The sequence below is a fragment of the Bactrocera tryoni genome, chromosome 4 (assembly GCF_016617805.1).
Source record: "Bactrocera tryoni isolate S06 chromosome 4, CSIRO_BtryS06_freeze2, whole genome shotgun sequence".
Lineage (NCBI taxonomy): Eukaryota > Metazoa > Arthropoda > Insecta > Diptera > Tephritidae > Bactrocera > Bactrocera tryoni.
This window is the reverse complement of record NC_052502.1, coordinates 48820702-48845071: the sequence shown is the minus strand read 5'-3', so window position 1 is coordinate 48845071 and position 24370 is coordinate 48820702. Positions and strand designations below refer to the sequence as shown.

Here is a 24370-nt window from a genome sequence, read left to right as displayed (position 1 = left end):
ATCTTAAAAAATTATAATGAAAAAATATTTATAAGATTCCTAAAAATCTGCGCCTCAAAAATCGCTGGCCCTAAGCCGATTTTATACCCGAAGTCTCTTAGGAAAAGTTGTTCCAAATGATCCGCAGAATATTTCCCGCATACTGGAACACTCATACATACATATACAGCACAAAATAAATTTGTTTACCTGGCGCCTGCGAACTTTATCAATTATTGTATGCTAATTTACGAAAGCTCACGCACACGTACACGAAACACAGCTTTCTGATTTTTGAAGTGACTGACGAATTAACTTTGTGCATGACAATTTACATGTGAAAAGCAAAGTAATTAAAATTAATGGAAAATATTTAATTTTACCATTTACCATATAAAATACGTTCTTTATGCGATGTGACCTTGTGAACAGAGACTTCCGCTGAATTTTATGACTGAAATTACGCAGAATTTAAAGAAGTTAAAAGTTTGGATTTAATTATTTGATGGGAATTAACGGCCAGCGCAGTATAAATATTTAATTTTTAAATGTAACAGCCCCTTAAACACTTAAACTTTAACAATAACAGTGAAATTTCCAGAGAAAGCAATAAACTCGAACCAAGCAAAGAGCGAGAGCCGATGAACCTACGAAATGTGAAATATGGTCGCATGAGGTAAGTCATGTATGTAACAGGCCGTCTATATATAGGATGATCCATTTCGAGGATCTCTACTTTTTTAAAGAAAACAAGTAAGGAAGGCCTAAGTTCGGGTGTAACCGAACATTTTATACTCTCGCATGATAAAGTGATAATCGAGATTTCATTATACGTCATTTACATATTTTTCAAACACCGTATTTGTGAAAGTCTTATTCCGCTATCATCATTGGTTCCTAATGTATATATTATACAGAGAAGGCATCGGGTGGAATGCAAAATAGCGTTATATTGGAAGAAGGCGTGGTTGCGAACCGACATGTCATCAGGGTGTTAAAAAAATATTATATACCGAATTGGTCCATAAGTGGGCGACGCCACGCCCATTTTCAATTTTTAAAAAAGCCTGGGTGCAGCTTCCTTCTGCCATTCCTTCCGTAAAATTTAATGTTTCTGACGTTTTTTGTTAGTCGGTTAACGAACTTTTAGTGGTTATTATCCGATTTCTTCCATTTTTGAACTGTATATAGAAATGCCTGAAGGAAACGGCTCGATAGAGTTTGGTTGACATAGCTGTAGTAGTTTCCGAGATATGTACAAAAAACTTAGTAGGTAACGGGGCCACGCCCACTTTTCCAAACAAATTACGTCCAAATGTGCCCCTCCCTAATGCAATCCTTTGTGCCAAATTTCACTTTAATATCTTTATTTATGGCTTAGTTATGACACTTTATAGGTTTTCGGTTTCCGCCATTTTGTGGGCGTGGCAGTAGGCCGATTTTGCCCATCTTCGAACTTAACCTTCTTATGGAGCCAAGAAATACGTGTACCAAGTTTCATCATGATATCTCAATCTTTACTCAAGTTACAGCTTGCACGGACGGACGGACGGACAGACAGACATCCGGATTTCAACTCTACTCGTCACCTTGATCACTTTGGTATATATAACCCTATATCTGACTCTTTTAGTATAAAAACGCAGAAACTTCAAATTTAAGATTATCTCTTTCAAATTTTGGCCGCGGCGACGTCTCAGATAAATAGACCTATTGAGTCCAATTTTCAATGACTCGTTCGAGCATTTCGACTGGTAACTGTCAAATGACACGCGTGATATTTTGCTCGAAAACCTAAATCGAAGCGGAATTATCCGCTTAGACTTTAGACTTAAATATTTTCACAAGAAGAAAAAGTCTAACCGCGTGAAATCACACGATCCTGGTGGCCAACCAACCCATGTGTAAGAAGTGGCATCGTCCTCTTGAAACCAAATATCAATGAGATCAGGAGCTCCAATTTCAGACATCAAATAGTAGGTTATCATGGCGCGATAATAGTCGCCGTTGACGTCTACGTTCTCACCGGCATAAGTTCTGAAGAAATAATGATTCCACCGAGCCATAAACTACACCAAACCCTGATTTTTTCTGGATGAAACTGAATTTCTTCATCGCTGAACAAAATTTGGCTCGAAACGTCGAATCTTCCTGGAGCTTGTCAAGAGCCCATAGAGCGCAACGATATCGTTTGGGAAGGTCGTGTGACTTCAGTTATTGCACAAGCTGTATTTTGTACGCTTTTAATTTAAGATCTCGACGTTAAATGCGCCAGGTCGTTCCATACGTCAGTCCGAGTTGCTGCGAACGGCGCCGAATCGACTCTCCACGGTCTTCGTGTCACTCTCGCTACGGAAGAAGCAAGTTATAAAATATTGAATTCCTACATCTGAAAAAGTCAATCGCAAAGCTTTCAATTACAATTATTCGCGTTTTATTTGTTCGGTAAATTTTCAAAATTTTCACTTACATACATCGTATTACTTACTAAATACATAGTTATGTCTTTAACATACAATAAATTAAATAAATAATTATTTTTCACCTAACCTAACTTTGTTTTAAATTATAGCGACAGTGATGATGAGTTCGCTTCAATAAATCGTATTTACACTATTTCCATACATGCCTGCAAGTCCGGTTTGCAGGCTCAGTTGAAAAAATCCAGTATTCCATTCAAAATTTCAATGGCAAAATCGTTTTCACCCGTCGATGCGGCCTTCTTCTTCTTTTGTTTGCGCTCCTTTTTCGACTTTTTCTTCGATTTCACAGTGGTACCATCTGCGGCCGCGGGTGCGGGCGTCACATCGGCCTCCTCAGCCATAGATTCGACATGGCCTTCCGCCGCTTCGGCATCGTTGTCTTCTTTACCTTGCGCATCGTCTTTACGCTCGGCGATGCGGGTGGCGGGTGCAACGGCTACAGCTGGTGTTGCAGCCGCGGCGGGCTTCTCTTCATCATCATCGTCCAACTCATCAAGTAAACCGGCTAAGCTGAAACCGCCATAATCTGCATCGGCAGGCGCCTCTGTGTCATCATCATCATTCTCCTCGGCATCATCTACAATCAAAGTAGTGTAAACTTGCTATAACAAGTATAAAATGTCATTTTATTATTACCATCTTCATCGGTTTCGTCGTCTTCCTCATCAGCCTCATCAGCTTCATCATCGTAATCGTCATCGTCATCATCATCGCCACCAGCTGAATGTGAAACAATATTATAAAAAAAATATTTCCAATCAGCATTTATAAAATACCCCACCTCCAAAGCCAAAAATGTCATCATCATCTTCTTCCTTGTTCACCTCAGTGGGCAAGGGTTCAGCTTCAGCAACTCTCAAGCCTTCGGGACCAAATTTAAAGCAGGAAACACGCAAAGCTGCCTCTACTTCGTCTTCAGCGCGCAGTTCGAAACCCAAGCAAGCCTTGAAGTCATTCTTAGCTCTGGATAGACCATAAACACGTCCACAGAATTTAGAGTAGCCACCAGGTAAGCCTACGCAGATGGGCTTAGCGCGCTTACCTGTGAGAAAAAAATGCATAAAATAAATACTTGCACACTAAAGTTTGTCTTTCTCTCCTCAATCACCTGAAATTGTACGAGTCGCCAATGTAATATCACCATATTTGATTGCCACCGACATACGTTCATTGCCTAAATATGTGATTTTAGCACAACCTGGCCCACGTACTGGTATCAATGGTAAATTGAATTGCCGGCAACAATCACAATGATCGTCGGTACATTTACAGTATTTGCTGATTGGACTGGGATCATCCGTGTTCTGTACAGTGGTTGCTTCGGTTACTGCTGCGGTGGAAGCGGAACTGCTCGATGCTGCGGCTGGTGCGGCCACTGCTGCTACGGCCGGTGTAGCAACTGCGGGTGCAATGGTTACCACATCGACTATCTCATTTGTCGCTTCGTTAGCAACTTCATTCGCTGCTTCAGCAGCAGCTGCTGCTGCTTCGTCGGCCTGATCGGCTACTTCATCGGCGAATTGGGTGGATTCATCGGTGCCTGGCCCTGAAATATCATCCGAATTGAGTGACTCAATGTGTTGTGGTTCGAGTGGCGCTACATTCGGATCGATTTCTTCAGGTGGCAAATTCAGACGTTGGAAGGGAGAGGAAATTTTGTCTGCGCGTCGAAACACTGTTTTAGCATCTACGCAAATGAAGTACATTAGGCATGCGACGACAATGCCGATCACAATATCTTGATAACGCATACTGAATTAAGGATTGAAAACTGTAAAGAGAAAGAGAATTCGGTTAGTAATAAGCGTAGATACTTTTTATTGTTCGGGGTCAATTATTATTCGCTTTTTCATTTCTTATTTTGATAAATTGAAAATATTTTCCAAAACTATGTTGTGTTTGTTTTCAGATATCTCTCATTTGAACTAACAAAAGCCGATTCCTTACTTATAATACTTAAAAAATATTCAACGAAATTATATGATAACCAATTTTAGTTTTGATTAAACGACGGCCACACTGTCGGACCAATGAAGTATCGTTCAAGCAGAAAGGACATCCATCGAGGTAGTAGCAGATGTACCTTGACAATGTGCGACTTCTTTTAGATAGTAGGTGTGCATCCACTCCGTTAGCAGAACTAATATACAAGCATTGAGCTCGCTGATAGTGTGCTCAAAGCTAATCAAGGAGTGCATGACCCCACTAGTAGTAGGGGTAGCATCAAGTCACTTTCATATTAAATTTGTCCAGAAGTCTGATGACAGCCGAAATGGTCGGAAATGGTAAAGCCGATGATCTGGCAAAATAAGCAACCCTTACCCAAATTCTACCAAGTTATGAACGAGCAGGGTTCCTTTGTCTTCGTGCATTCGTGCACTGGATCTAAGGACCCAGATTCCATCAGGTTAGGAAAGAGCAGGGTTCCCTTGTCTTCATGTATTCGGGCACTGGATCTTAAGATCTCACGGGAGCTTAGCAAGCGTTGGTCAACAACCAGCGCTTGTAGGGTTACAAAAGCCTTCTGGCTCCAGTGTGGGACGGAAAAGATCCATTTAACTCCAGGCGCTTAGCAAGGGTCACATCACCACAAGGATAGTTGTTCTAGGTGGGTAGGTAGGTAGAATGGCCGTCTCACGACGCACCTAGGCTTTTAGGAAGCACATTGTGTTACCACCAGGACTAAAATCCCTCACTTTATTGGCTCCTTGGGATAAATGTCCTAACTGGACTCTGTCTCGTTGGCGCTCACGCGATGAGGCTAAAGATTTTTAAGGACGCAATTTGTCAAAGTTGCAATGAGGAAGACGAGATGGAACCATGGTTTTCATACTTTCTACAAACTTATCGGCTCGAATTGATATGAGCCACCTCAATAAATTTGTGTCAGGCTCTATGCTTTTTGCCGATATACATAGGTGTTCTGGGCATCACAACGGACACGCGTCTTTAGCTGTCCTAGTGGGATTATTCGTAGCCTCACGAAGTATCAACATACCAGGTTGTTCAATAAGTTTTGTCGTTCGATAAGAACGGGCATTGCTACTAACCAAAAAAGCGCATCAGCAACAGAAATCATAACCAAAATAAACGATATGGTTTTGGAAGATCATCGATTGACTGAGAGAGGTTTAGTAGAGGCTCTACACATCTCTTGAGGCAGTGTGAGCCATATTTTAAGTGAAATTTTGGGTTTTAGAAAGCTGTGTGCACAATGCGTGTCTGGTTTGCTAACAATGGAACAAACCCACATTCGAATGCTACTTTTTCAGCAACATTTGCAGCGTTTTAGAAAGGATAAAGTGAAGGTATGGATGAGACTTGGGCCTATCACCATGATCAAAACAAGAGACTAAATAGTGGTGTGAACCTAGTTGTTCGGCTTCGAACGAGTTCGTGTCCGGAAATCGGCCAAGAAGGTTATAGCATCTGTATTTTGGGATGCGAGAGGAATTTTGTTTGTGGATTACTTGCAAACTGGTAAAACAATTAATTCTGAATATTCAGGGGTGTTGTGGAATCTGATAGTTGTCGGAATCAAAATTGAAACCGATCAAAAAAAAAAGCAGTAGGTGTCATGAATTCAGACATTATTGGTTTGATATTCGAAACAGAATTTGTATTGGTTTTGGGTGTCACGGAAACCAATTTTATCGGTTTTGCTGTCAGAAACAAAGCAAGAAGATATTCGCACACAGATTTGAAATGTAAGTTTCATAACTTCATGTTATTTTATTGTTACAAATTAATTTATCTTTATTTCTATAGGAGAAAACATAAGAATAAAACTCGAAATGTCTTAATTATTAAGTTTTGAAAAAAAATGCGGATATTTAAGGAGGAGCCCGCTTTAGAGGCTTAAAAAATCGATTTTTTTGGGAGGAAAAGAAATAATTGATTAAAGCGAAATTTCTAGGGTTTGTATCTAGTTATATGTGACCTGGTCTACGGAAAGGGGGCTTAGGTGTCAAAAAAAATGAGAACAATTAATGAGATAACGAGAAACTGACGATTATTTTTAACAGCTTTTCCCAGAAAACTAGTTTTCGCACGTTAGCTCCCTTTTCGTAGACCAAGTCACACATATTTAAACATCATCCGAAAATTTTTTGGATACGAATTTTTTGATATTCTGCCTTAGGGAAGAAATTGTCCAATGCATCTCGCATGTGCATTTGTCAGACGGCGGGCAGTTTGCAGGTCGCAATTTCTATCGGAAACAAAAAATTCAAAGAGATACATATTTGTTAATAACTTTGTTCAAGTTAAATTAGGAAAATTTCAAAAACTAAGTGTAAAATTCTAAAAAATTTTAAAATTTGAAGAAACAAGTGGTTTTTGACCAAAAAATTTTTACATATATATGTTCAAACTTAACTTTTCCTAGCTTTTTTTGTTTAAATAGAAGATAATTTAATGCCAAAGATAATACAACAATTCCATACGTTTAATTTTTTCCATCCTGTCCGCCAATCAAGAGTAATCGTAAGAATGGAAACCGAGAAATCGCCCGTCAAAGTTTTCGCTTTCTGCCCAAGCGCTCATATATGTATACACATACATATCTACCAGTGCTCGGTCACTATTTCCCTTCTAGCTTCGACAATATTTCAAATTCCCATTTCTAACATTGAGGGCATATTCTTAGATAATTTTTAAAGAGATTTAAGCAAAAAAAAAATACCCCCCTTAAAGAAGATTTACAAAACGTATTAAACGTAACTTAACATCAAAACGCGTCTATATTCATTCGATAAATGTTGTCTCTTAAAATCTTTCTTTAATTCGGAACTCATTAAAAACTTTAATAGGATTGCTTCCAAATGTATTTATTTGCATGTTTTGTCACATTAGTAAACTGCTGATTCGAATATTGGTTTTGCGTATGTTCGAAAAGACGAAAATCCAATCAGATTCTGTGATACCATTGAAAACTGAATTTGCAATTCTGTCTTGGATTCCACAATACCCCTGATTATTGCAACCTTTTGGACCAGTTGAAGGAAAAAATTCGTGAAGAAAGACCCGGTTTGCAGAAGAAAAAAAATTTTTCATCAGGACAATGTACCGCGTCACAAGAGCTTTTTTACAAGGGCTAAAATCCATGAATTAAAGTTGGATTTGTTAGGGCATCCACCGTATTCAACAGATTTGGCCTTCAGCGACGGCTGTTGAAGCGTATTTTGCAGACCTTCCGGATTCTCACTTCAGGCATGGGATCCACACATTGGAGGTTCGTTGGTACGACGAGATGTATTAATGTTTAGGGAGATTATACTGATTAATAAGGTGTATTTTGAATCATCAAATTGTGTTTTTCTTATCAAACGACAAAACTTATTGAACAACCGGTATTTACCCAACCACTCCACTCCGTTGGAAAAACCAAGTGGAGAAGGACCTGGCTTCGCTTGGAATATCCAATTGGCGCCACGTAGCGAAAAGAAGAAACGACTGGCGCGCTGTTGTTAACTCGGCTATAATCGTGTAAGCGGTGTCTACGCGAATTAAGAAGAAGAAGAAGCAAATTTAAAATCCTTCAATGCTGTATTTTTTAAATGGCCACAAGTGTAGAAATCTGGACGCTCAGAATGCTGCCTTTTTTTCCATATTTTTTATATTTATATTGTGTATTCTCTTAATCTAATATGAATAAAAAAATTATAAAAAAAAAGAATAATGAAAATAACAATTGTGAATTACAAAGAAATGTTCGAAATTCAGAACTCTAATCTAGAATATCCCCTTGAGTAGAAAGCTTTATTATTTTGAATGTCAAAGCTCTGTTTATATAAATATTTGCAAATTATCATATTTTCCCTCGAGTCTACAAACAACTGTTATGTAAACAACAACATTATATAAATTTCTATTTTTTTGATATTCGCTAAAATTTAAAAGCTTCAGCGAAAGTCACTGCTTGACTTCTATGCTTTAAGTTTAAACACGAAATTTACATAACAGACACTTAAGTACTAAAAAACGGTAAACTGTTTTACATTTTTTTGCTATTAATTAGTTAATTTTTTTGCGCATTCAAATATACAACTATAACAACAACTTATAACAAATGCTTGCCAAAAAGAAAACAGAAAAAGCAAAAGTCATTTGTGGTGCCAAAGTGACGCTACACGTACGACGAGCTGACATAAAAACAACAACAATAACAATGGAAATGAAACTACAAACAAACGTGGTCAACTAATCAACTTTATAAAAACATTAAAATTTCACCTTAACAACAACTACAAGGAAAAATTACGTTTTACATATTTACAAAGTAAGTAAGTAAATATGCAAGTTTTTAAATGAGAATTTGTATAGCAAGCAAAATGAAACTTATATAAATAAAAGCGTGAATATGAAAAATGAGAGATTATAAGAATATAAAAAATTACCGTTAAAACTGTGAAACAAAACACATGTTAATTAAAAAGAAATTATTATATATAAATATTATTTGCATATACTTAAATTTTTAATATAAGTTAAGGGGCTACATGAGTTTGCGGGTTTCAAAAAATTAACTTTTTTATTGTCTCATTCATTCTACAACACCTCCTAAATTTTCAAGCTGATTCGAGTAATAGAGTTAGAGATACAGCCCTGAGAACTTGTGTACTCGAGATTAGCTAGGCTAAGTGCGCCATCTTCAAACGCGTTTTTCTCGAAACTGTGTTTTTGAAATCGGTTGGCAAAATTTCTAGAGAACTACTGAACCGATCTTTACGAAATTTTACACAAGAGTTTGAAATACAACTCTTAAAGATTTGAACGATTGCAACTATTTGAAAAAAAAATATTTCGAGAAATTTTCACTGAAATTTTCATTTGTTTGTCAAAATGTCTGCCAAAAATCCAATTTTTTCCTAAAAATTCCAAGTTAAGGTTTTAACTAAAACACGTATTTTTTCACTTTAGATGATCCTGTAAAGAATTATCCTGCCAACGCGGGCGCATCTTTTTTGCGAGGGATCACCGGAAATGGCATAGCAATGGCAGAGTTTAAAATAATGTTTCCAAAAATTTAATAGTGTACATATGTTTATAACAATAAAAAATTATTATAAAATATTTTATTTTTTATGTAAGAAAAAATTTTTGAAAAAATGCCCATGTCACCTCTTAATAAATACCAAAATATGTCAAAAATAGTAAATACGCGCTTTTACGCCACCGTTGCTTTGTCTAATTTTAAGATGGAAAAAACTCGACCTTTATTTAATCATTAGTCACAACAGTGGTGGCGAAAATACACAATAATAAAATACCAGAAAGAAACGAGAGTGAAATTAAACAAATATTTGCGTGAATGACAAATAAAAACGAATTTAGGTATGTATGTATATGTAATATTTGTATGTGAAAGTATACACGCATGAATATTGAAGTGATGCTGCGAGGTTGCGCGCGCATGCGCAAACGAATTAACTTTTTCAACAATGCGTTGACAGACGAAACGAAAACGAAGCTGCGGGCAAAAAAACCAAATTACTTGTAAGTAAGCACGAATTATTAAGAAGTAATTTAAATCAACAAAGGCACATTTGAAGAAGTTAAAAAAGAAGAAGAAGAGACACTAGTGAGCATTGGTGGCGGGCAGACGAAGTAGAAGCGACGAGAAGGCCACACAGCTTAAGCTACATACTACATATGTACATAGATATGTGTGTGAAAGGTAGCCAAAGCTACTACGCGACACACATACCTACACACATTCCGACAAGTGTTTTTTTCAGCCACACACATACATATGTACATACATGCATAAGCCGGCTTAATTTGTGTTGTATGCTAGTGTGGGACGGAAGTGTCCAAAGAAGCGGTGAAATTTTATAACTACAGTTAACTGCTTATACACATGGACATACATATGTGTACATACATATATGTGTATAAATATGTATGTGTTATTATCATTCTCTTGTTGCCACTTCGGCGCTGCCGTGTTATTTGTGCTGCTTGTTGTTAATGTTTATTATTGTTATTATTAATAACGGATAGAAAGTGTGCGGCGATGCCCAAATTAAATCGGAGCAACAACAAAAACAAATGACAGCTCCCCATACACATAATAAATACAATACTCGCCGAAGCGCCAAGGCAAAAAGCTGACAACAACAACTATGCGCACGAAACAAGTGCAGCAATCCACAATTCCGTAACCAGAAGCGCCAATGCTGGCATTCTCGCGGCACTGGCCAAAGAACTAGATAAAGTAGAGACGTGGATGCGTATGTGTGTGTAAGTCATCGCTTTTTTTATGGCAGAACCAGTTCAAAACTATTATGGTCACTCACCGAAAGTGGCTGCTGTAACAGTAGAATAATAATTATAATGACAGCAACAACAATAACAATAACATTAACATGATGAGTGTTTGTGGTAAGCCCCAATAAACGTTACAAGTGCGTCAATTTAATTTATTAGCTTGGCTAATAACATTATATAGCCTCCATAAAACAATTTTTATGGCAGTTACATAGAATTTGCTTACTAAAGTAAAAAAAATATATATGTATATATTTTTGTGAAATACCTTTAGGCGTATTAAATAAGGTAAATATAAAAACAAGAAAAAATGTTAACTTCGACTCCACCGAAGCATATACCCTTCACAACAGTTTCCACAATAGTCGGGTCGAAACACATTCTTTACAGAACGTGGTATAACCGAAACGGACCCGGATTATTTATCCGGCCAAGGACTGTCAACTCGTCAGAACTTTGCCACAACAAGAACAACAACAGAAACCCTTCACAGGTAAATTTCTAATAACAACTACATATTTCCACTTCTTTGTAGGCACGTCGTTTGATATACAATACAACATTCAAAACGAATTAAGGTAACTTTACAGAGATAAAGATCTTCTTAGAGGATTTTTATCTCGATATTTCTTTTTGTATGGCAGCTATATGAAATAGTCGTGCGATCTAAAGAATTTTTGGATACCGCGACATTATTTTTGGGAAATAACCCATGCCCAATTTCGTGCACATAATGGGTTATCCAAGTACAGGTAATTTTCAATAGCCTCTTTTTAACAGATCTCGCGTGAGTCGTGTTAAGATGTCATTTTATTTTTGTTCAGTTATATTTCGCATTTCATCATGGAAAGACTTACATCTGAACATCGTTTTCAAATCGTTCAACTTTATTACGAAAATTCCCGTTCTGCAAAGAATGTGTTTCGCGCGTTTAGCTCAACTTATGGTCAACATAATCGGCCTATAGACCTACTGAGCGTACTATTTGCAACACCATTACCCATCTTGAGACCCAGCATTTATTATTCAATAATTTTCGATAGAATAGACCATTGAGAAAATATAGCAGCAGTAGCTGAGAGTGTTCACGAAGACCGTGGAAAGTCGATCCGGCACCATTCGCAGCAACTCGGACTGACGTATGGAACGACTTCGCGCATTTTATGACAAAGATTATAAATTGAAAGTGTACAAAATACAACTTGTGCAAGAACTGAAGCCGTTCGACATTCCCAAATGACATCGCTTCGCTCTATGGGCTCCTAAAAAGTTCGAAAAAGATCCGAGGTTTTCGAACCAAATTTTGTTTAGAGATGATGCCCATTTCTGGCTCAAAGAAAAACAAAATTACCATTACATTACAAAATTACATTTGAGGCGAAAAGCAACCTGAAGAGATTCAACAGCTGCCATTTCATCCAGAAAAAAACAACGGCTTGGAGTGGCTTGTGTGCCGGTGGAATCATCGGTCTATAATTCTTCAAAAATGATGCCAGTGAGAATGTAATTGTCAATGGCGACCATTATCTCACCATGATAACCGACAATTTGATACCTGAAATTGAAGCTCGTGATCTCGGCGACATTTAGTTTCAACAGACGGCGTCACTTCCCACACATCCCATCAATCAAAGGATTTATTGAGAGAACACTTCGCTGAGTAGATAATTTCACGTTTCTGGCCAGTCGTTTGGCCAGCAAGAACGTGTGGTATCACACCGTTAGACTTCTTCTTGTGGGAATATGTAAAGTGTAAAGTCTATGCGGTCAATCATGCTTGGATTAGGCCTTGGAGCAAAACGTCACGCGTGTTTATTCGCCAATTACCAGTCGAAATGCTCGAACAAGTCATCGAAAATTGTACTCAACGGATAGACCAGCTAAGACGTAGCCGTCGCGGCCAATATTTGAAAGAGATAATCTTGAAAAATTAAATTCTAATATGGTTCTTTCGAATTATAATAAACATTTCACATTAAATTTGAAGTTTATGCGTTTTTTCTTTAATATAGTAGGGAACCTCGAAATGGATCTCTCTTCATCTTTCCAAATTAATGCTATATCCTACACTGATTCAATATTGGTGATTCCGACAAATGAGCATCTCCTTGAAGAGAAAAGAACGTTTGCAAATTTTCTCATAGATATCTCAAAAACTTAGGCACTAGTTTGCGTAGATAGGCGGATATGGTTGAAATCATATACATTTACGCTTATACAACTTTTACTCTGAAAAATCTCAGCAAATCCTCATATACTTGTACTTACATATGTATGTATATTTAGTTCAACCAGCTCGCAGTCGCACTAGAACTCATCCGCATTTCTTGCTATCACTTCTTAATTCCTTATTTGATTGCTTGTATGTACATACTTAATTTTTATCGATACCACAAATGGGCTGCGATTGACCCAATTAAATGCACAAACTTATTTGTACAATCGAACACACTTGCTGACCATGCGAGTTGCGGCTAACTGACCCACTCTTGACTCTCCAAGTTTATACAACGACGACGCACATATCATATACATATGTACAGGCTGCTTTTTGTTTCCTGATTGTTATCGATTTCTAATGATTCTGGTAATACATGCATGTACATAACTGATGCCTATAACAGACAGAATACCAATTTTCTCTTACCGGTTCAGTTAAATTATGGATAAGTAAGCTAAATTAGGTGTTTTTGTGGAGAAATTATATTGTTACGAAGGACTTAAGCAGATGAGGTAGAAAGTAGTGCTGTGTAAAGTTGTGAAAGAATATTTGTAATTTCATTAAAATAAGTTATATCAGTGTTTACATTGTTCATCTTACAAGAGCAAGTCTTCGTAAAAATAAATAATCTCTGGGTGCATAAAAAATGTTTGTAAAAAATAAAAGAAATATTATTTTTATATTTTCAATAATATTTTCTTAAAATTATATAGCAAAATTAGTGACACGACAAGTTTTTTATAATTTCTCAATTCGGATGTTAACAAACGATTTATACTCTCGCAATTTGAAGTGTTATAGAGTATAGCCACGCTTCTGGGTAGCCAACCAGTGTGGAGCCTGGCGTCACGGCTGAAAGAGAGGAAGCTTCAACGGAGCTACTCCTACATACTCGTATTTGGTTTAAGGCTTCGTTGAAGTCGAATTGCAACGTCTGTTCACCAAAGGTACGGCTGAAAGCACGCGCCGGTCTTGAAACAATCGGCTTGCTGTATAAATATGTATAAAACTTTATACCACTCGCCTACCGAGGTTGTGCGCTAGGCTTCGAACCCCACAGGTAGAAACCACTCGCAATGAAAAAGAAGAACAGCCTTGTATGAAAACTCCCGCTTTCGATTACGACAACACCAAACGTAATAAGAACTATAATTTAAGAGCATGCAACTGGAATGTCCGGTCACTAAATTGGGAAGGTACCGATGCCCAGATGGTTGATGTCCTCGTAAAAGTAAAGGCTGACAACATTACCGTCCAAGAAATGTGATGGACGGAACAAAAATGGGCAAAGAGGTTATTTTTGGAACAACAGTTGGAAAAATCAGCCTCCATGGCGAAAACTCTTCAAATGGTATGTCTGTAATACTAGATTTCATCAACTGATGATCAACACATCAATAAAAAAAGGAATTGGTGTTTAAGAACAACGATTAACAGTCAGAGATCTTACTGGCATCGCTGCAATATCGAAAAGATCAGTGAAAACCATTTCGAATGATAATTTTGACCTAACAAAAGGGAAAGCACAATGGTTCCAAAATCACTAAATTTTTGTGAAGCAATGCTTTCCAACTAACAGCATGTCATGAAACGTAGTATTACTGGCGATGAGTCTTGGATCATAATAAATGCTTACGACACGGAAACAGACGATCAATCGGCCGAATATCGTGGCTAAGATGAGCCGAAGCTGAAAAAACTCGTCAAAAATTAAGGTTACGAGTATGCTGACAGTTTTTTTCGATTATCGAGGTATGGTGCACTCTGAATTTCTTCCGACCCGGCCATACTGTCAACAAGAAATAATATTTGAGTGTATTGCGTCGTTCGCGCGACGGCTGGCTTTTGTATTCTTGCAAGTTGTAAGAGTATAAAATGTTCGGTTGCACCCGAACTTGGCCCTTTCTTACTTATTTCTTATAGATTTATTGCAAATTTATAAATATCGCTTTAACGTTTTTCCAATAAAAAGTACATATGATATATACATATGTATTACTTTTTGCTTTACCTATTACCATTTACCTCACATATTTAAGGCGCAAATTTCTTTCTTTGGTTGCTTTTTCATTTGGACACACAAAAAAATTAGGTCGCATTTCTTTGATACGCGCACACTGAGAATTTTTTCAATGAAAGTAGAAGTTTGTTTGCATTTCTTCTTTACACAACCGGCAAATATGGCTGGTATTTACACATACAGACGTACACGTGATTTTTTTCCGTTGCTGATTTATTTCCTCACACATTTTTCGCCTCCATTGTCACATATTGATTCATTAATTTGCGCTTGTTAGCAAATAGAGGAAATAAATAAAAGAAAGTCTACTATGTCTATGAACCAAAGGCACACCTCTTATAAAAAGGTTATGGTGGAAGTAAGTAGTATAATTTATATAACAAATAATACAAATAAATTAATGAAATAATTGACGTGATTCTATTTATGTGCCGCCTCCATGCCTAAAATCAATAAATATTGCTTGATATATTTTTATAAACTATCTATTGATTGTCCAAAATTGTCATTCATATATAGAAATTGTATAAATCTGTTAATAAAATAGAAAGTGTTTCACATCCTCCGATGACTAACTAAAAATATGCGCGAATATTTTTTTAATCAAACTTATGCGGTTTTTGTTTATTTCTTCTCTTCTCATAAACATTTATTGTGTTGTAATTTTACTTTCACAAAATTTTTGCTAGCTATATTTTTTAGCCAAGAAAAAAATCCAAAATAAATTACTAAGTCCTCAAGCAATGCCAACCGTTTAAACGAAAAACTATTCGGTCTTTACAAATGCGAAGAGCAACAACTGTTATGAAATACACCTTTTCTGTAAATTTAGATTTCATCCTACTATTTTGTGTCTCATGGCTATGGTGATAACCATGATATACTTAAGCATCTAAGCTTCGGAAAAGTCATATGTTCAAAGAAATATCGTTATGTCACGTTGTACTTGAGTTACTCTGGAGAACCGCAGCTATTTTAAACTAATAGCAGCAACCTGAACAATTCCAGGAGCCTACTGGGCGCGACTGAGGAGGGATCACATCACCTAGATGGAACTTAGGGCTTTGAGCCTGCTTCTGCAAATTGCTGGGCAATCCAGAATCTGGTGTTCTAGTGTTTCCTGTTCCATGTCGCAGAACCCACAGTTTGCGCAATAGATACTGCCCATGCTGGATAAGTGCTTCCTGAGCTTGCAGTGCCCTATATAGAGCGCGACAAGGAGGTTGATCATTTCCTTAAATCTTGAGAGGTTGTACCCTCCTAAAAGCAACTTGGCATGGCACATTCCTGCTACCTGGTAATGCCATTTTCTCCCCACTCTCTCTTCTATTCGGAGTAACATCTTTATAGTATCCTGAACTCGATCAACTGTCAAAGTTTAGGACGTTTTGACGTTTAGCAATTGTTCTCTCACTTCCTGTGAGAGAGGAGTTGGACATCTCTTTATCTCTGGCCCAGTTCTGACCACTGGACGCAACAGCAGAGCGGGCGGTCAGTTCACTCGACAGTGCTGCAACTCGGTAGTGGGTCGAAAGTAGAATCGTTACATTCCGCCTTGAACTTCTTTATAAAGTTAACCCACTTCGTAACGTCGCCCCTTGGAATAAGAGCCAGTGGTGTGTCTTCAGCTAGGGCCTTCATTTGGAAGAACGACATTATCTGTCAGCAGTTGGGCAAGTGCGCATCGCACTTGAAGACGCAGACGCAGGCAAGCCTTTGCAGATTCGATAGTGAAACGCCTGTCGAAGACTGCGTTGCCTTAGATGCCCAAACAACCGGTCCAAAAATGACAATAGGCCTTACGATCGTGCTATACAGGCATCTTATGATACCTGACTTGCAGCTCCAGGATCTGCCGGCTAGGCGTCTGCATATCATGAGTGCCTTGGTGGCTTTGGATAGTGTTAAATTCACATGCCTACTCCAACACAAGGTTGAGTCTAATGTGAGGCCAAGGAGTTTGACCTCTTAGACACCTCCAACTCCCTGTGACCAAGTGTTAGGGGCCTCCCACCCTTTATAGAATGAAACATAGACGGATCTCCTAAATATTTGACATAGCTGCTCTCCTCGCTTTTCAGTTGAAAGCTTTTATTTTATATGGTATCCTAAAAGTTCAATACCGTCCTCGAACGTCTTAAAGATTATAATAGACGCTTTATTATAGCCGATATATGCTTTTAGGTCCTTTATTGGCTACTGAGGGACTACTCAAAACAGCGGTGGCACCGCGCTATTTTTATAAGTTTCTTGTTATTCTTCCTCATTTTAAATTACGAGAAAGCCTTCATTACTGTGTCAGTAGATAGTAGTAGATCGAAAACCCCTAACTTAGAAATTGAGAAATTCCTGATATTGTCAGCGTTATTTTCGCTCTTTTTCGAATTCCAATTAACCAGGTTTTAAGAAAGACCGCCAACGCTAGTGCATGTAAAGTTTTCAGAAATACCAATTTGAGAGTTTGAAAGATTCATAATCAGAAGTTAGCAGTCACTAACGCATGCATGAGCTCCTGCAGTCGAGTATACCCACTGAACCAAAGTTGCGAAGATCGACAAATTATATACGTGGTTCGATTTTCGGTTTTGGATGATACATACGAACATACAATAAACTCAACGGAAGAAAGAATTATCGAAATGAACTCGCTACGGAAAATCTAACATTTCTACGAAACTTTCTTCCGTTGTTTATTACGTTCTTTTCAGTAGCCGAGATACGCACCAGTAGCCGAGTTACACACCTTTAGCCAAGGCAGAGACTCCCGTGCGCTCCTCCCACCCAGCCCGACCATTCTATTTCGAATTACGAATTGCAAATATATGTGATTACCTCAATAACTATAATTGTGAAGTGCTAAAACACATTCCTGGCTAAATTCGACAGCTTACACATAGGTGGGTTAACGGCCAAACAAAAATAGGCGGGAAGTCACGTACAGAAACTACTGTGCTGTGTGTGAGCATCATTTACATGAAAGTCGCATTTCCGGTCGTTGCACGGGGTTTGAAACTGAAACTTGCCGCTGTTGGTGCCGCTGCCGGTGATGCTAATGAGGATGCCGCTGCCGTCGCTTATGACCGAACCAATCTTGTTGACGGTTTAAATATAATTTTGTGCTATTACCTAACAACGTCAGCCACACAATACTAACACAGGCGCACACTTATTGCAACGCTATCTAGCCGCTTCAATAATTCATAAGTGCACGCAAAACTTACATATGAGCACAAGCCCTTGTATGCGCATGTGGATGTGTGTGTGCAAGCTAAGCTGTCATCCTTGAAAGTGAATTTTTAATGAGCAAAAGTAATTTGTTAGCGTTTCGGCAGCACACCAACGTTTCTTCGTCATCTAGTTTCTTTCTTCTTCAACATTTTGTTGTTTTTTTTTGCTGCCACTCTGCGAGTATAGGCGGATGGCTGAGCATGCGCCCGCGTGTGTGTGTGTGTGTGTGTGAACGCTTAGCAAGTATGAATAATATTACAGTTCCGTTATGATAATGCATAAATTGTATGCCAACAACACCAAAGCAACTAAAAATTCAAAATGATTACAGCGTCACATACATATTTGCAGTGAAATGCTTGCGTAGATTATATAAGCGTTTAAGTGGGGAAGTGAAATTTCTTTCAAGTGTGGCAAGCACATCTCGTGAGCTAACATCCCACCAGCACAGCGGGTAGAAAGCTCAAATAGTTATACAAATTGTTTACATCACATTGTAGGAGAAATATTTAGATACAAAGTCTAGTAATAGAAAAACCACTATTTTACTAATGGACGGCTTTAGTAAGCGGCTTATCGCTCTGAAGGGTCTATTTCGTACCAAAAAACCTACGCAGAATGTTTTGTACATGTTTGATTCAGTATCTCACGTCAAAGATGGACCCCAACAAAGAGCAACAACACCATATTTTACAGTTTCTTTTCGGTAAAGGCGAAAAGTCAATCCAGACGGCTAAAAATGTGCATGGTGCACATGAACACGTGCCATTCCGGTTTGGTCGATTATGATCCGATACTTTCAATGTCAAAGATTCTCGATGCACTAGAAGTGCAATTTTGGAAAATAATGATAGAATAATGGAAATTATCGAGTCCGACAGTCTTGTAAGCACTGGCTCGATTGCACAGGAGCTAAAAATTGCACAAAAACCCGTTTGGAACCATTTGATACGGCTCGATACCAAAATAAGCTCGATGTTTGGGTGTCACAGGAGTTAACGCAAAAAAAAAACACTTAGACTGAATTTCTAATCTTCGAGTAACTGCTAAATCGCAAGAAAATCGATCAATTTCCGAAGCCACTTCGAACAACAACAAGCGAAAATAGATGAACCGACGCAAACGGTAGCTAAGCTAAGATTGAAGGTCAGGCAGGTTTTGTTATGTGTATGGTGGCAATCTGCTATGAGCTATTGCCCTACGGTCAAACTCTTTCTTCGGGCGTCTGCTATCAACAATTGAAAGTATCGGATCGTAATCGACAAAACCGGAATGGCGCGTGTTCATGAGCACCATGCACATTTATAGCCGTCTGGACTGACTTTTCGCCTTTATCGAAAAAGAAACTGTAAAATATGGTGTTGTTGCTCTTTGTTGGGGTCCATCTATGACATGAGATACTGAATCAAACATGTACAAAACATTCTGCGAAAGTTTTTTGGTACGAAATAGACCCTTCAGAGCGATAAGCCGATTGCTAAAGTCGTATATTAGTAAAAGTGGTTTTTCTGTTACTAGACTTTATATCGAAATATGTATACCCCCAATAATATGTTGTAAAGCGGCCAGTTTAAATCAAAAGAAGAGGAATTGTGTTCTATGAGGACAGCGTCAGAGGATTCGAGAACTTGGTTGGGAGGTTCATATGCATCCCCATTGAAGTCCGGACTTTGAACCAAGTGATTACTACCTGTAAACTTATGATGATGTTACGTTATTTCACATATTTATGTATGTAGTATTTAATATGCAACAATATCTGCAAAATCTATATCACTGAACTCTCAACTCGCAATTCCTACAAGGTATATGTGTCCTCGTTTACATTTTGGCTCACATAAGTATTTGCATATGTAGAAAAATGATAGCGAAAGTTGTAAATAAATGTGGTGGGAGTACCCAAATCAAAATTCAGTTTACGGATTTGCATAAATAATTATGATTACATAATTTATGAATTACTCGAACATTACTTAAATTGTATAATTCAAAGTGTAAAGAGTGGCATTACTATTTAGAAGAAATAAGTACAAAGTGAATGACTGCCAATCCCCTGGAAGTCAACAATCGAACTAAGGTCTAACAACCTGACCAAGTTCGCTGAAGGTTCAAAAAAACATTTTGCTGACATAAAGTAGAGTTATTTAACCACCACAAGATGCTGGAGACCAAATGAAAATCCCAAGATATGCGTGATTAACTATTGGGGCGTCTCTAAAAAAAATATTTGAGATACTTTATCTGCAATCGCGGCATGTTCTTTATCAAAAAGCGAAGTCCCTGAAAAGTTGCCTTGTAGAATAGTTTCTGTTAAAGAGCCCGACTGTTAGTTGATTCTAAAGGGTCACGCATTTCATTTTAATACCCCTGGAACCCAACGTACTACTATGGTAAAAAATAGTAAGACTTTTTAATATAAATTTCGTGCGAGAACTCATTTGTCGAAATATTTATTATATAGGTTGGTATCTGTGCCAAATCTCACATCAAAATAATCATTAGTGTTTTGCTTTCCAAAATTATCCAAGAAAGAAGTTCCATTAAAATTTGTGTGCGAAATCAAATTTCTGGTGCCGAAGCATTCAGAACGTTAGAAAAGGCCTTCGGTGATAATTGTTTGTCACGAGCAAGTGTTTTTGTTTGATACAAATTATTCAAAGAGGGATGAGGTCGCTTTGACGACGAACCACGTCCAGGATGACCATCAACTTCAACTGATGGTCAACACTATAAAATAAAGTAATTGGTGCATGAGAATCGACGATTAACAGTCCGAGATCTTACTGGCATCGTTGGAATATCGGAAGGATCAATGAAAACCATTTCGGAAGATCGTTTGGACCTAAGAAAAAATAAAGCTTTCCGACTACCAGTATGTCATGAAACGTATATTTACTGGCGATGAGTCTTGGATCTATCCTTACGACCCGGAAGCAGACGATCAATCGGCCGAATACGAGTATCGTGGCAAAGGTGAGCTGAAGCCGATAAAACCTCCTTAAATCAGGTCAAAAATCAAAGTTATGCTGACAGTTCTCTTCTTTTATCGAGGTGTGGTGCACTCCGAATTACTACCGACCGGAGAAACTGTCAACAAGGAATACTATGTGAGTGTTACGTGTCGTTTGTGCGTAGCTATTAGTAAAAAGAGGTCGAAATTATGGGCCGACAGCTCTTGGTTTTTGCACCACCATAATGCACCGTCGCATAGTGCATTGATTCGTCGTGAGTTTTTCCCCAAATGTTCAACCAATATCGTACCGCAACCACCGTATTCGCCTGATTTAGCTATGTGTGACTTCTGGCTATTCAGTAAACTCAAACGACCGCTCCGGGGAAACCGTTTTGAGTAAATTGAAGACATTAAACGTTATTCGTTACGCGCATTGAAAGATGTTCCGGAAATTGGCTTTAACAACAATTTCGAGGATTGGAAAAAACTTTGGACCAAGAGTATTGGCGTCAAGGTGGATTACTTTAATGTCGACGACATAGAATTTGAATAATAAAGTAAGAATTATGAAGAAAGTCTTACTATTTTTTGCTCATAGTAGTGTATACTAGAGCTAAGTAGAAGCAATTTTTAATTTACAGACACTTGACATAAGCAGTTAACAAATTCACCAATACTTTCACCACAAATGATGTCCTGAGACTTAAATGACCACCTATTGAGAATAAAGTGTCTGCGTTCCTTTAGGCACTAAAACAATCTGGAAATAAACTCCACCTGCTTCCGGTTGACCTCAACATATTAAATATTTAGGGCTAAGCGAATATATTTGTAGCTGTATTTGGGTGACTCTGTAGATCAACTCAAAGTTGTTTTAATACAGAAAATGTTCAGAAAAACTTAGCTCTTTTTTAAAACTGACTGGAGTTGAAACTCGAAGTAAAACATTGATCCGATTTTTCTGCTTATTTTGTATATATTTCTCTGTATAAAAAATATAATTTTGTCGTGCTTAAAATCATTCAATTTTTTTAGTGAAATTCTACAATTTTTCAACCGTCGCAGGTCATTTTATAGACAATACCTTAGAGATGTATAATGTTTTTTATTTCTTTGTTTTCAACTATACTGAAGACCACAATTGCAGAGGCATTTTTTTTAGTTGTTTGGGAAAAAGCAAGTAACTCGGTAATTTTTTTTGATCGTGTATATATTCATTTATTATGTATAAATATATAATCAAAATTTTAAAACAGTTATTGCATTGGTTTTCTCAAAAATTGTTCAGTAGCAACTCCACATGCTTGCATAAATTCGAAAACTTAGAAATACATATGTAGATATGTAAACTACATTCCACTTTCACAGCACACAATACATAAATAACAATTAAAAACAAAAAACACAAAATAAAAGATGTCAAAGAACTGTGTGAACAACTCTTAAAACTGTATGCAAATTAGCTCGGAAAGTAGGTGAGTCGAGACAAACTTGTGCATAAGGCACTAATCAGCTATGACTGCAGCAACAAGTTGCCAGCAGCGGCAGCACAAAGGCGATAGGCAAGAAAATACAAATACTTTGCGAGAAAATATTCGAAAAAAGCGACAGAAATTAATAAAAAATAATAATTTAAAGAAATTTTCGAAATTTGTTTAACATTTGGAAGAATTTAAGAAATACAAAGAATTAAAAATAATTTTTAAAAATTTTAAAATAATTTTTAATAAAAATTTTAATTAAAAAAAATATATTTTTAATTAAAGTTTAAAATTAATTAATTTTAATTTTTTTTTCATTTAAAATAATTTTTAATAAAAATTTAAAATAATTAATAAATTTTTAAAATTAAATATCTAATTAATTAATTTTAATTTTTTTTTTAATTTTTCCTTTTTTTTTGAAAACGTTTACGCAAAAATTTGTAACTTTCTTTGCAAAAAAATTTTCATAAAAACACAACAATTTATGATTTCTAAAACTAAATTACTTGATTCAAATCGAAAATCGCCTGCTTTAGCTGAATACAACCGAAGCCTGTTGTATTAGGTATATCCTACACTTATGCACTTACTTCAAAATAATATAAGCACACTTTTGAAAATCGTTAAAAAACGACTCGCCAAATATTGGATTAAAGTTCAACTGAATTAGTTTCCTTGTAAATTTCACTTTCCGAATTTTTGTTTTCGCCGCAACGAACACGCTGTACACGCCACTATTGAACGCTGAACGCAACTAAATCGAAAATATGCAATCAAACTGTGATATTGGGAAGCGCAAAGCCTGCCGCCACTGACCAAGCCCAACCACAAGACACACTCAACACGCTGGCATCTTAGCGCTGTACGATCGCTCATCAACATGAAAAGCATACACACACAAGCGCACACAAGCTATAGTGGCCGAATGCGCATAAACAATGTCCGGTGCAAGAATTTCTTTCAAGCCTTACTAGTGTGTGGTGTAAGTAAGCCAAGAGAGCGGCACTAAATAAAAACTTTGCTCAGACGCCAAGAGCCAGAGCCAACAACACACCACGAGGCACCAATGAGACCAGATAAAGCATATTTAAGGCACGAGTACATTGTATTGTATAAAGCTTGTGTCGCTTTCTTTGCTGCTCCGGCTACTTCGTCACTCTTCGCCAACAACAACATTAGTAACAGCACCAGGTATTTTTTCGCATACAGCCGGGTAGTGATGGAGAGTGGTGAATGCGCGCATGCGAAGGTCGGCTCTGCTCAATACTCTACACGTACACATATCGACGGCTCCATCGATCTTAAAATTAATTCACTGATAACGGTCAATTTATACGCACGTTTCAAACGTTAATCTAATTCAATATTTCGTACTTGGCTTCGACGTACCGCGTCTCTGGCACGAGTATTCTAATACACAAACCGCGAGTATTCTAAATTCTTTGAGGCGGCTTTTACATTTCTCCATCGCCCAGTACAGGCTTTATGTATGATTTTTGCGTTAATTGATAAAACAAACACGTAGTACATGCACGCGCTCACAGTCCGCATACGAGTTGATTCGTTCGTACAGACCCATACGTAAGTATATGTATGTATGCATGGCGGTGCGGAATTGTTTTATGGACTCGTAATTTGTGTCACTTAGCCGCATTTTTACCATAATATGTTCCAGTATCATAACAGCTCGGGAAGCGTCGGCTCGTGGGTCACACATCGACACACAAATTT

The 24370-nt window shown here is 37.5% G+C and overlaps 1 protein-coding gene across 1 annotated transcript; it reads right to left on the bottom strand.

Moving 5' to 3' along the window:
- Positions 1 to 2432: 2432 nt before the first annotated feature.
- On the bottom strand, positions 2433 to 23319 carry LOC120775280. Its single transcript, XM_040105379.1, has 5 exons — positions 23230 to 23319; positions 3571 to 4233; positions 3244 to 3504; positions 3099 to 3182; positions 2433 to 3039 (listed from the first exon to the last, which is right to left on the bottom strand). Exons 2-5 carry the CDS (start codon positions 4211 to 4213, stop codon positions 2630 to 2632), a joined length of 1398 nt encoding a protein of 465 aa, XP_039961313.1. The 5' UTR covers positions 4214 to 4233; positions 23230 to 23319; the 3' UTR covers positions 2433 to 2629.
- Between the last annotated feature and the right edge of the window lie 1051 nt (positions 23320 to 24370).

Excerpts from the sequence above, each read along its gene's own strand:
- LOC120775280 (XM_040105379.1), bottom strand. The coding sequence starts at position 4,213 with ATGCGTTATCAAGATATTGTGATCGGCATTGTCGTCGCATGCCTAATG. Across the intron at positions 3,505-3,570 it reads GGCGACTCGTACAATTTCAG|GTAAGCGCGCTAAGCCCATC; the intron begins GTGATTGAGGAG and ends TTTTTCTCACAG. Across the intron at positions 3,040-3,098 it reads CGACGAAACCGATGAAGATG|ATGATGCCGAGGAGAATGAT; the intron begins GTAATAATAAAA and ends CTTTGATTGTAG.